Source organism: Paramisgurnus dabryanus, chromosome 5 (genome assembly GCF_030506205.2).
Source record: "Paramisgurnus dabryanus chromosome 5, PD_genome_1.1, whole genome shotgun sequence".
Taxonomy (NCBI): domain Eukaryota; kingdom Metazoa; phylum Chordata; class Actinopteri; order Cypriniformes; family Cobitidae; genus Paramisgurnus; species Paramisgurnus dabryanus.
Genome location: NC_133341.1, coordinates 11,222,309 through 11,236,499, shown reverse-complemented (window position 1 = coordinate 11,236,499; position 14,191 = coordinate 11,222,309). Strand labels below are relative to the sequence as shown.

At 38.5% G+C, this 14,191-nt stretch overlaps 1 protein-coding gene across 6 annotated transcripts in view; it reads right to left on the bottom strand.

Moving 5' to 3' along the window:
* Positions 1 to 14,191, bottom strand: part of atxn2 (ataxin 2) — a 48,914-nt gene that overhangs the window by 29,686 nt on the left and 5,037 nt on the right. For all 6 annotated transcript variants that reach the window (XM_065266800.2, XM_065266801.2, XM_065266802.2 and 3 more), the window contains exons 2-6: positions 5,580 to 5,613; positions 5,400 to 5,459; positions 5,208 to 5,279; positions 4,104 to 4,254; positions 1,834 to 1,848 (exon numbers count right to left, since the gene is read on the bottom strand). In XM_065266800.2, coding sequence (XP_065122872.2) covers positions 1,834 to 1,848; positions 4,104 to 4,254; positions 5,208 to 5,279; positions 5,400 to 5,459; positions 5,580 to 5,613 — 332 coding nt within the window. The remainder of the gene's footprint in view (positions 1 to 1,833; positions 1,849 to 4,103; positions 4,255 to 5,207; positions 5,280 to 5,399; positions 5,460 to 5,579; positions 5,614 to 14,191) is intronic.

Genomic DNA, 14,191 nt, shown 5'->3' with positions numbered 1-14,191 from the left:
GAAATCCTTATCAACACACAAACTGGATGATTTTATCTGTATTTGCCAAATTGGTGAAAAAATGTGCACTGTGTATTCACTGGTGCACAAAAATAAGGCTGTAATTGATAAACAAATGATGTTTAACTGATGTTATCATCTTAAAAATCAAAAGTGAATATTTAGCAATGCCACAGCACCAAATGTCAATACAGATGGCTCACAAAGTAAGATAAAAACAAGTTACTAATGCAATCTTGGTTGAACTGATAAAATCATTGACACACAGTAAAAACATAAAAAACACCCAAACAGGTAATTGGCAGGTAACTGTCAAAACACTCTTTGACTTGGACAACACAGCCATGCTATCAATAAGTGAACTTAGGGAACTCATCATTAACCTCCATAGGTTTACCAAGCATAAATACCCAAACTATCTAAAGCCCTTTTCACACAGAAATTCCGTAAAATACACGGGATTTGAATCCTGGATTTTTCCGGAATAGTTAGATTATTTTACATTCACACTGCCAAGATTACACAGCAACTGATGGTCCCGGAAAGACACGTGACCTGTGGAAAGTCCCGCCCTCTCTTCTACGCAGCATCTGAAGTTTGCATATTATATATTATTTCTCTCTCCAGAAACAACTCGCATGCATTTTTGTTTATGATAAGACTACAAAGGAGCGCGTGAATGCACAGTTCTATGCTGGTGAATGATCTCAGCTTCAGAGTGGATATTTGACGAGCTCCCTGATTTCTGCTTTGATACAGTTTTCAGACATTTCTCATCGTGATTGTTTATATGCATTTAAAACCCGCATTTTGAGGAGCTGGACGATATATCTTGTTGGGATGACATGCGGGTATTTTCGTTTATTATAGCTCAAATGAGCACGTGACGCGATATTCTTTTATGCTGCTGAATGATCTCCGTTTCAACGCAGTAAGTAACGAGCTAACTTACCTGATATCTGCTTCAGTCCAGTTTGCTGACATTTCTCGTAGTGAATGTTGTAAATCCCTCATTTTAAAGAGTTGAACCAACTTCATGTTGCCATGACACGCGCGTCCTCACTACGGCACGTGCGTCATTGTTTATGCGTCTCATATATCATTTCCTGATAACTGCTTCAATCTAGTTTGCAACATTTCTCGTGTTGAATGTTTATATGCATGTTATCTCTCGTTGTAAGGAGCTGAACCATAACTTGTGTTGTGATGATGACGCGCGCCTCCTCACTTCGACACGCCCATTACTGCATTCTTCCGGCTTCTTGTTCACACAGAGGGTTACCCATGTATCTTACTAGGTCCTCTTTCCGGCAACGATCCCAGAAGATTAACGGAACGAGTTTTTGTTCACACAGACGCTTGTCTGGCAATTTTACGGGTATTTTCTGGGACCAGAGGTCTGTGTGAATGGGGTTTAACGGTGCTTTCACACCAGCTGTGTTTGCAGTGCAAACTGTGCTGCAATTACTGTCTGTTTAACACAAGTACAACCATCACACTTCCACATATTACATACATTTTTGAGCAAAAACTCTTCAAGATGCTTAATTGACTGTCACTGCAGTTTATATAACTGTCATTTGTTTAATCCACATTTTTTCATGCTTTTCTGGTCTGTGTAATGTCAGTTATAGACATAAAAAGCACATGGCAATGTGCTAAATAAATAAGCACTGCTTGGCATGTAGTGTGAAACAGCCAAAGACTCTTAATGTTACTTTTACAACCATTTGTTTCTCTCTATGAAAATTCTTGAATTAGAGTGCCACAAGCATCTAAAAAGATTTTGCACAAACACAAACGGTAATAAAAAAGACGATATGATTTGATTACCTGCATCCGATGAGACTAGAGCCATTTAAGAGGAAAGAGACAGAATAAAGAAGGTGTAAGTATAAGACAGTCATTGACCAGATTCAACTAATCCAGTTATTAATGCATCACAGAAAAAGAGCTGTAGACCATTATTTTGCAAATCATGTGACTTCAGAGACTGCATAGCTATCAAATAAGAGCATGTTTGCCCTAATTATTTCATGGCTGGGTATTTGTGTTCTTTGAAAACAGCATGTAGTAATATTGTAAATATTTTATAATGAGGAATATTCTATTCATTTGATCTGGCAAAATGTCATCCTTTCCACCACTGCCTTCAATTAAATCTATCAAATTTAGCAGTTATCCAACACCAAATGTCTACAGCAGCCTTTTACATAAAGATGTTTATTATGATTTATTTGTAATTAAAGTGATAGTTCATCCACAAAAAAAAAAACTAATATTCTGTCATCATTTACTCCCCTTTAAGTTGTTACAAACCTGTATACATTTCTTTGTACTGCTGAACATATTTTGAGCAATGTAACCAACCCGTTTTGAGCACCATTGACCAAAGTATTTTTTTTTTCTTCATACCATGGAAATCAATGGTACTCCTGCTTCAACCTTGATTCCAAATATATTTGTTTGCAACACAAAGAAATTTATACAGGTTTGGAACAACTTCAGAGGGAGTAAAAGATTACAAAATTTTCATTTTTGGGTGAACGATTCCTTTAAATGGTGACGTCGGATATTATACTAATATATTAATTATACACTCACCTAATAAATTATTAGCAACACCTGTTCAATTTCTCATTAATACAATTATCTAATCAACCAATCACATTGCAGTTGCTTCAATGCATTTAGGGGTTTGGTCCTGGTCAAGACAATCTCCTGAACTCCAAACTGAATGTCAGAATGGGAAATAAAGGTGATATAAGGAATTTTGAGCATGCCATGATTGTTGGTGCCAGACGGGCCGGTCTGAGTATTTCACAATCTGCTCAGTTACTGGGATTTTCATGCACTACATTTTCTAGGGTTTACAAAGAATGGTGTGAAAAGGGAAAAACATCCAGTATGCGGCAGTCCTGTGGGCCAAAAATGCCTTGTTGATGCTAGAGGTCAGAGGAGAATGGGCCGACTGATTCAAGCTGATAAAAGAGCAACTCGATACAACCGAGGTATGCAGCAAAGCATTTGTGAAGCCATAACACGCACAACCTTGAGGCGGATGGGTTTCAACAGCAGAAGACCCCACCGGGTAACTTCTCATCTCCACTACAAAAAGGAAAAGAGGCTACAATTTGCACGAGCTCACCAAAATTGGACAGTCGAAGACTGGAAAAATGTTGCCTGGTCTGATGAGTCTCAATTTCTGTTGAGACATTCAGATGTTAGAGTCAGAATTTGGCGTAAACAGAATGAGAACATGGATCCATCATGCCTTGTTACCACTGTGCAGGCTGGTGGTGGTGGTGATGTAATGGTGTGGGGGATGTTTTCTGGCCACACTTTAGGGCCCTTAGTGCCAATTGGGCATCGTTTAAATGCCACGGCCTACCTGAGCATTGTTTCTGACCATGTCCATCCCTTTATGACCACCATGTACCCATCCTCTTATGGCTACTTCCAGCAGGATAATGCACCATGTCACGAAGGTTGAATCATTTCAAATTGGTTTCTTGAACATGACAAGGAGTTCACTGTACTAAAATGGCCCCCGCAGTTACCAGATCCCAACCCAACAGAGCATCTTTGGGATTGGGTGGAACGGGAGCTTTGTGCCATGGATGTGCATCCCACAAATCTCCATCAACTCTATCCAATCAATATGGGCCAACATTTCTGAAGAATGCTTTCAGCACCTTATTAAATCAATGCCACATAGAATTAAGGCAGTTCTGGAGGCAAAAGGGGGTCAAACACAGTATAAGTATGGTGTTCCTAATAATCCTTTAGGTGAGTGTATAATACACCTAATTATGGCGAGTAATATAACAAAGCCAACATCTGTAGTATTACTTTATCTAGAAAAAAATTTAACATTTCTAGTCATCAAAGAGCTTGCATATCAGCTTAAAGAATCAGTATCGTGCATTGGTATCAGTCACAAAGACAACAAATCGGTTCTCAATATCGGCTGAAAAAAATCCTGATCGGAGCATCCCTACTTTTTATGCATTCAGATTTTCACGGGTCAAACCTCTAAAGTAGTCAATAAAAAGGCAGGAAGAGAAACATGTGTTTCACAACAGAATAGTGTGTGGGCTTACCTTTCTTGGCATAGTTAAGGTCCACATCTTTAAAATGCACCAGCACTACATCTGAGGACTTAAAGGTGATGGTTTCAATAATATCTTCACGACGAGGGCCCACACTAGGCTCTAAACTCTTCCTGTGTGCAGCATCCAGGGCAATATCACACTGCCAATAAAGATGGTTAAGAATGATTATTTATAATATTAATAATGGTTAATATTATTTGTGTCTCAACCATCTGTAAACAATCCTGAATATGACATGAGGGTTTTATCAAGCGAAAGGATTGTCACTTTCATTCAAAAAAAATTAAATTGGTCATAGATAACACATGTGAAACACGTTATTTTGTTATTTTAAACAATAAACTTTAAGCTTTGTGCTTTTGTGGTGTAGACGCTCATGTGGTAAGATGTGTTTGAATAGCCACAAAAGACCAACTCTCCACCTATTTATCTGATGTGTGATGTACATTTTTTATACATCGGTCCTGACTTCTAGTGCAAATCCACAGTGTTTGCCGTGGTCTTTAGGCTATCACTGTTTAAACTAAAGCAGCTACTTGCGCCCCTCGAAATGAAAAAAAGACATAAATGCACATCCCTAATTGGTACAAACTTCCACTGACAATATTCAAATGTTGAAATGAAATATTAAATACTCAAATGAATCTATTGTGAGAAGGTTTGCAGCTGTATTAAAGGAAAATGGTACTCCAATCCCACATTAATTAAAGAAATATCAGTCATTTTCAATATCCAGTATGTTAGTGGTGATGGCCAATTTCATCTAAGCCAGTGGTTTTCAAACTGGGGGCCGTGAGATTGTGCCATTTTATCATTTTATATGACATTTTTTATCATAATTTCTGTGTAATTAAACCTCAGATAAATAAGGCTACTAACCAACTACTTTGTATCATTTAATATGTTCTATTTGATTCAAATTTTAAGTTTTAGAATGTTTTGTGTCATAAATTTGATCTGGGGGGGCAATGATACCCCGTACACAAGGGGGGCCATATGCTGAACATTTTGGAAATCGTTCACTGATCTACGCACATCACTTCTGTAACTCTTACAATGATAATCACAGCATTAGAGTAAACTTCTCCTTACCTCTTGGTTAAATGTTTTAAAAACTCCATCATAGATCAGACCATTTTTGACCTTAAGTTCACATTTGGTGCCCTGTAGAGAGGCAAAGCACAAATTTACATTCAATGAGATAGTATTGAATATAAATGTAACAATTAGAACTGAAAGAAATTATATAAACAAACACGCATTTTGACTAGTCTTTGGACTCACCACAACTGAGGTCAAAACATGAACCATCCTCATGTTTGCATAAACTCCATTGAATGCCACCTTAAAGACATGTGACAGAGCCATTAGGTTTTTTGTGATTAGAGAAAATTAAACATGTACAGGTTTAGGAAGTCTCTGTTACAAATAAAAGACACTGGAGATAAAGTCGGTGTAACTCACTGCATTTGTGGGTCCTTTTGCATTGTTGCGTCCTCTGTAGGGAAGAAAGGAAACCAGACAGATAATAATATATCTTATGCGATTGGGCTCTAAAGTTTCTTGTCGCATTTTGCTTAGAGGATTTGATTTACACCATTAAAACTCAAACATGCAGGTTTGTTTGGCAGCATGAAAAGTACTAATGTTTTTATAGTTTTATCAGAAATAAGGTAAACTAATAATGCATGCAAATGATTTCAGTACAAATTATGTCCTTACAGTAAATTCATATACATTTTAGAATAAAAGCTGTGATACAGTAGCACTGTTTAGCTGCAAGGCATTACAGGCAGGATAAAGGCTTCACTGCACCACTCAAGAGGATAACCAAACGTCATTATAACATTCTTCTGTGTAAACATGAATTATGCTGCATTTCTTTCCATGCAGTGCAACCACATGTCCTCAAAAAACATTCTGCCTCTCAGCTGCAGAAAGCGAAGTTAACGGTTACAATTTCATTCAAGAAAACATCAAGGTTGACAGAGACAGTGGTTTGATGTTCCCCTCTACTTTAGCACTCAAGTGCACGTTGTCTCTCTCTCATATGAAATATATTCACCTGAAAAATGGTTTCAGATGATTTTTCCAACTTATCAGTAACGGTAAACAAGTAGATCTCAGCTGATGTCCTCAAGTTACCTAACAAAAGCGAACTGGATGACATCCTATCATTATCACAGTGACACCGACAGCTAACATGTGACTTCTCGTAAGGGAAGAAAATTCCCATACTGTTGATTCACAATCCATTCTTTTCTATTCTAACAATCAACTGAGAACCCTTTAACGTTTTAAAGGTAAAAATAGATGAGATATACATGTAACCACACATATTGTAAGTTAAAATTATCAGATCAGATCATGAAAATGTTGGGACATTAAATGAAGTAGATTAATGAAACATTATGTTAATGGTATCAATAAAATAAATGTATAATGATTATGTACAGTATGTAAATATTACATTTTGCAGAAACACATAATCATACAAAATAAATTATTTTTAGCAATTTTGAGTGACCTAAGGCTGTATCTTGGAAACTAGAGCCAATTGACACTCAGAACTTAATTTTCCTTTACTGAGCTAACGTTACTGTGTAAAATTAATGTATACAATGTTAACTACAGATCGGCTGCCAAACCTCCCTTCACATAGCGGTGATCCATGATCGCAGTCTTCCCTCATCTTTAGGAAACCAAAACCAGCTTTGTTTTTTTCGACAAGGTATTTGTTCCAGAGTTCAGTTTAGCCACTAGCCAGAGCATCAACAAACAGTAGGGCTGGGCGATAATTCGATAACGATAATTTTACCGGTATAAACTTTTTCGATAAAACGATAAGGACAGTTCGATAAGTGATCGATAATGTTTAAGCACTGTGCGTAATGTTGCGCGAGCACTTCCGGATGCGGCACGCGCTCTTACGGTTTACAGTGACAGTCAGACTTGAAGGAGTGGAAGATGAGGCAAGTTATTTATTTATTAGTAGAGACCTATGATTTTCGCGATGCGGATAACGCGGACGGAATCACGGAATCCAAATGCGCGGAAACATTTTCTTGTGTGTAATGTTGGACGCGCAAACAGGGTTCGTCAAACACAGCAGACACAGGTGCGTGCAGTATACTTTACTTTCATTCAGCGTCCGCCTTGCGCACGCACACGTCCGCCCAGCTTTAAAAGTATATTTACAGGACATTCACAAATTCAGGAAACTGAGGAAAAGCAGCAGATCCACCACTGCAGTGAATATGTTTGCGTATGTGCGCTCCCACAGCAAAGTGACACCCTTGACATACATTTATCAGCGTGTATAGCTCGTATATGTATAACACACGCGTGATCACTGAACTAAGTTTTCTTTCTTGTTTAAGTGAACATAAACAGCTGTTACTCAGTATATTGAAACTTAAAGCAGTCTGTCTTGGGTCTTAAAGGGACAGTAGTCTGCTGCTTTTGTGTCAGAAATGTGTTGATTTCATAACAAATAGATTTACATTTAATACAGATGCATTAAAACAAGATTTTAGTTTTTGTATTTGTCATGTTCTGAATAAAAAGTAGTTTAAAACCATTATTAACTGTCTGGTTTTTACAATTTTCATTCAGGAGCAAAAATCTGCCTTTAAATTTGACAGGAGTAAAGATTTGTTATTTATCATGATAATTATCGATATCGACTGATATGGAAAACATTTTCTCGATAATTTTTTGAGTCATATCGCCCAGCCCTAACAAACAGAGACCGAAAGTTAAGTTTTGTCCAGAATCCAGACCACACGCGTGCATCTGATGAAAGCGTCTATAACCACATAAATACTGAGTAGTTAGCTGACTTGGCTAACAACACTAAAATACATCGCCAGTGATTTTTAATGGATGACCTTTTTTAAAAACTGTCACCCTATGGCTCTAAAACCATGTTTGTGGGTGTTATTAAGGGGGTATTAGCCAATTACTTTAAAGCTAATAATAAAGGAGCGAAAACAAGACATTCTAAGGCCAAGTTTACATTTAAAACACATTTCTTTTGCCACATTCAGGTCTTTCATCCAGACCAATCCAGCGTTTTCGACCCTCATAAACAGTTGTTCGTAAACGCTGCAGAGCGTTTTAAGACCTCTGTTGTTGTGCTGAAGTGTAGACGAATGTAGACAGAGCTGTGCACGCTGACTCGTGAATCAAAGTGATAGGTTGACGGGGACCGGCCCTCAAGCCGGAAATCCAAGCCCTGGCCGGAATATTTTAAGCCCTGATATTGTTGTAATGTTGTTTATGTTTTGTTGGTTTTGTTTAATTTCATATAATTTACCGTATTTTCCGAACTATAAGTCACACTTTTTTCATATTTTGGCTGGTCCTGGAACTTCTAGTAAAAATTATTTCATATGAACCAAGAGAAACCATTACCATCTACAGCCGCGAGAGTCCGCTCTATGCTGCTCCTGTATTTATGTAATTCAATGGATTCAGTGATGTGGAATGACTTCGGGACCTTCTGAACTTGATTTGGCTTGTCATGTTAATTTAGCCTATTCAGCCTCCCAGGTATGTTTTGTATGCTATTGTGTATCGTGTAAATAACTGTTTATGTTACTTTAACATGTACAGACACCTTTCCAGCCTGCTGTTCTGTGCTATTGTTTAGTTGAATAACTTGCCTTTCCAGATCAAATGTCTGTTCTTCGGCTTGGATTTTGTGAAATCATTTTCTGAATAAACACGACGTATAGTCCAGTGCAACTTATATATGATTTTTCCTCTTCAAAATGCATTTTTGACTGATGCCACTTATACTTCGGAGCAACTTATAGTCCGGAAAATATGGTATATCTTCATTTTAATCAATGTTTTGTTGATAGGTTTTGTAAATATATAAATAAACAAGAACATTTAAAGGAACACCATGCATCTCATTGATGTGTATCAAATACAAACCACTGCAATATGCTTCTGCAACCTTGAAAAAAAATGCCAAAACATTCAGTATTATTGTTTGCGATAATTTTGTTGTTATTGTTTTAACGACGAGTGAAATCATATTATCGAGTATATCACTTGCTTTTCAAAAAACAGCCTTCAATGCCCAGAAATTCAATGCATTCAATTTGCATGGGCATTCAGAGCATGATTTGCAGATTTAATTGCGACGAATTTATGACTCAAGTCGTTTGAGTAGTTTATAACATATATTTGAACACTCGTCAAACATAATCATTGTACATATTTATAATCATGAAAATACCTGAAAAGGTTTGAAGAACAGCAATATAAATATACGCTTAAGCAATTTCCTGGAGCTACGTGTCATAGCTGCATGTGCAATGGTTCTTCTTCTGCGGCCCATACTGAGTTTCTGCACGAGAGCGCCCTCTGGCTTTTGAATGTAGCGGCATTTCACAGTAATTTATTGAAAAGCATAGCAAGCATCATCGGCTGATTTATCAATGCATCCCACTGATCTATATCAGTGGTTTTCAATCTTGTCCTAGGGGACCCACAGCTCTGCACATTTTGTATGTCTCCCTTAACTGACACACCCAGTTCTGTTCATGGATCTCTCCCTTAATGAGCTGATGATCTGAATCAGGTGTGTTAGATAAGGGAGACATGCAAAATGTGCAGGGCAGTGGGTCCCCTAGGACAAGATTGAAAACCACTGATCTATATTAATGACTGGATTGCGCATAGAACGCTTAACGTAACAGCGTGAGGTGAAGCCAGCGCAGAGTTCGAGCAGCCATCTTGGTATACCCAACCGGCAGAGGGCGTCATTGACTTCCATTCAAAATCATGATCTAAATTTACCCACTTTCCAGCTTAGCTTTAGATAACAATTACAAAAGCAACAAGTTATTGCAGGCATATAGATTTTTTATTTAGATTTCAGAATGAGCACGTTTGTCATTAATACTAAATATCCTGCGGTCTGCTTGCTGATCTGATACGATACTGTAATAAAGATGAATGTATAATGACTGATTAAAAGCAAAATGTACAACTTTCTGATAATTACTATATACATGCTAAGGACGTTTGCATTAAATGTCGCATTAAATATAAAAAGAAGACTTGTAAAGTGATGTTTTATCATTAAAATCTGATAACCTCCATTGATTTAATAGAATGTTTGGCTACACCAACATGGCAGTGCGGTGGTTTCACAATTGTGATGTCAGGCGCATATAGATATAGATCAGTGGTTCATCCCTAGCTTAATTGAATGCTTCCGTTTTAAATGAAAGACCTTATTCCTCGGATAAAGTGAATAATTTCGCCTTTAGCGTTTTCTCCCCATAGAACGCCATTATAACGAAACGAAAGTTTATATTGGAGGCAACAACAGACTGAGGACATGCTATGTGTGATGGCTTGTAAGTTAATTTATCGCAGCTTTATTAAAACTAAAATCTAAAAGGAATTTGGTTTCCCTGGTCGTTGTTTAGGTAACTTTACGTTAACCCACATTAAAGAGCACATATTTCATTGCTACAAACAACGTTGTTTTGTGCATTTAGTATAATACAATTTGTTTGCGTGGTTTAAGGTTAAAAAACACCTTATTTCCACATACAATAGCCTCTTTCACACAGTAATTTAGGTAAATTACCATGAATTTACCAGAATGAATTTACCAGTAAATACAAAAATGTTCTGTTCACACATGCAGTGTCTTTTTACCAGTAAGTAGGGGTGCAACGGGTCACAAAACTCACGGTTCGGATCATATTACGGATTTTGAGGCACGGATCGGATCATTTTTCGGATCAGCAAAAAAAAAGTATGGGAAAATTCTAATAACAAATCAAGAAATTACAAACATTTATAAAAAGAACAAGGTTGCACATTAAGTAAGGTCTAAAATCATTAGTTACAGAAATCAAATGAATAATAACACTGCATTTATTGTATTAATTAAATGTAATTATTATTTTTTTAAAGCTTCAGAAGTGATTTTCTCTTTGTCTTGGGTTGTTTGATTAACATTAATGACACAGACTTAAGTAGGTCAATTGAGCTTACTGTCTCTTTAAGACCAAATGTGCACAGACTGCATCTCTCTGTTTGTGCACTACCGAGTCCCCTTAAACGAGCGCACAGACACAGACAAAGGGTGAATTACAGACGGCGCAGCATTACAGTCGTCCCACATTAAAACGTTACGTTGTTTTTCATTGCTCTATTAGCCAAATGTATTTTAATACACTACAGTATGAGAGAGAGTAGCACAACTCTCTGAAATTTAAACATCAAGAGTTCTGATCTTTGAAGGATGATTACGTCTTACTGTGCATTCAGACCGCCACCGGCGAGAGCGTCAAAGTGTCCGGAAGTCATTCATTTTCAATGAGAGCCGGCAGCGAGCTCCGGCGAGCAGCGGCGCGGCGCGTCATGTACAGCGTGAGCGTCGAGGAGAGTTGAAATCAGCTCAACTTTATGGTAATGAGATATGACGCGGTTCGGCGGCAACCAATCGGAAGGCGGAAATGTTCACCGGCAACCAATCGGAAGGCGGAAACCTCCGCCTGAGAGGAGTTCAGAGAATGCATTCGAGCGTCAGAGCGTCCACTACAACTTTTCTTTAGCGTCGTTGTATGGGCAGCCAGAGCTTTTATTGACGCTCTCGACGGTGGCGGTCTGAATGCACAGTTACTCGAGCTGGACCGGACGCATTCAACCGCACGCGTGCGTTTGTGCGTAAAGTAAACTGATCACTTTAGCGCCGTTTTGCAGTTAAACTGTTTAAAATCACTTGAATGTTAACATTTGCAAACCTTTATAACACTTACAAATTATAAACTTTCCCTATTTAAATTTGCGTATTAATCCGCGAATCACATGCGAGCCGAACCGTGGGTCGTGATCCGTACGGATCAAGGATCAACTGCGATCCGTTGCACCACTACCAGTAAGACATCATTCACACATCAGTATCAAAATACCGGTAAACTCAGAGAGAAAGCGGAAGTTACCTGTGGTGCGCGGCCGGTAGAGCTGCAACTAACGACTATTTCTTCTGTCGACTAATCTAGCGATTATTTTTTCGATTAGTCGACTACTCTAACGACTATTTTTTATTATTAATACAGTGTTCTTCTTTTGATTAGGGGTCAAGCACCGAAGGTGCTGAGACACCTATTGTAATTGTTAGTATTATTATTATTATTATTATTTTTCCCCAATGGGAGTCTATGGCAGCCCTATGAACCGTACATAGGAAAATGATGAAATTTGGCACAGATGTAGAGGTGGTCATAAATAGTCATGTGACCAAAAATGGGGTCTTTAGCAGTAACTCTATAGCGCCACCAGTAGTCCAAAAATTCAATGTTCAAACTGTTATAATTGGTGAACCATTTGATCTATGAAAATTCTGCTTAGTACACGTGATTGCTCTCATCCCGCTTATTGAATTTGATACTTTACAGTAAGACTCCACCCATTACAGTAGCGGCCATTTTGAAATGTACAGTATTTCGTTTTTTCGCTACTCCTCCTTCAAATGTGGTTCAATTCTTATGAAATTTGGCACAGATGATCTTTGGAGTGAGCCGCATAGAAATGACCGAACAGAATTTTGATATTTATCTTTGTTCAAAAGTAATAAATGCGCAAACTTAACGAGGTTGACGCAAAAATGGTTCTGAAGCTGTAGCTCAGTCATTCTTTGATCAATTGAAATGAAATTTGGTACACTTCATGTGGACCATGATCTTGGGGTCCATGCCAAATTTGGTGACAGCGCCACCTATGGGTCATGAGATAATAAAATAGGCTATTTTTGCCCATAACTTCTGAACTGCTTGTCAGAAAATTATGATCTTGATGTCTATGGATTGCTTACCTCATGCCGCATCTGTCAATGTGTATTATGCCGGGTTTGACCGAACCACCTGTCTGCCATTTTGATATTTAACATAAATTGTTATATTTTTTGAACTATTTGACATATCCGCACAAAAATTGGTAAGGAGCTTTGACATGATGTCCTGAAGTTACCTGGGAAGTCAGAGTACAGCGCCACCTAGGGGTTATAAACTATTACAATTCTTATTGATATTATACTGTTATCTCCTTCTGCTGCCCAATGAACCGTGTCAACTGAGTGGCGCACCTAGTTAAGCGTATGCATTGAGATTCTGAGATCCTGGGTTCGAATCCCACCTGAGTCAGGTATTTTGTTCTTCCTCATCAATTCTTCTAAACCTGTCTGTAGTTCACATGTGTTCTATTTTTCCATGTTTGCTGTTGTTGCTCTGCATTGTGGTGGTTCTGCTCTATGATTCCTGAGCCTTGCGTTTTTGATGCAATTTATGGTGCTTGCTGTGCTTTGTGTGCTTGCTGTGCTTTGTGTGCTTGCTGTGCTTTGTGAGCTTGCTGTGCTTTGTGAGCTTACTGTGCTTTGTGTGCTTGCTGTGCTTTGTGAGCTTGCTGTGCTTTGTGTGCTTGCTGTGCTTTGTGAGCTTGCTGTGCTTTGTGAGCTTGCTGTGCTTTGTGTGCTTGCTGTGCTTTGTGAGCTTGCTATGCTTTGTGTACTTGCTGTGCTTTGTGTGCTTGCTGTGCTTTGTGTGCTTGCTGTGCTTTGTGTGCTTGCTGTGCTTTGTGAGCTTGCTGTGCTTTGAGTGCCTGCTGTGATTTGTGTAATTAATGTGCTTTGTGTGCTTGCTGTGCTTTGTGAGCTTGCTATGCTTTGTGTGTCTGCTGTGCTTTGTGTGCTTGCTGTGCTTTGTGTGCTTGCTGTGCTTTGTGTGCTTGCTGTGCTTTGTGAGCTTGCTGTGCTTTGTGTGCTTGCTGTGCTTTGTGTGCTTGCTGTGCTTTGTGTGCCTGCTGTGATTTGTGTAATTGCTGTGCTTTGTGTGCTTGGTGTGCATTGTGAGCTTGCTGTGCTTTGTGTGCTTGCTGTGCTTTGTGTGCTTGCTGTGCTTTGTGTGCTTGCTGTGCATTGTGTGCCTGCTGTGATTTGTGTAATTGCTGTGCTTTGTGTGCTTGCTGTGCTTTGTGTGCCTGCTGTGCTTTGTGTGCTTGCTGTGCTTTGTGAGCTTGCTGTGCTTTGTATGCCTGTTGTGATT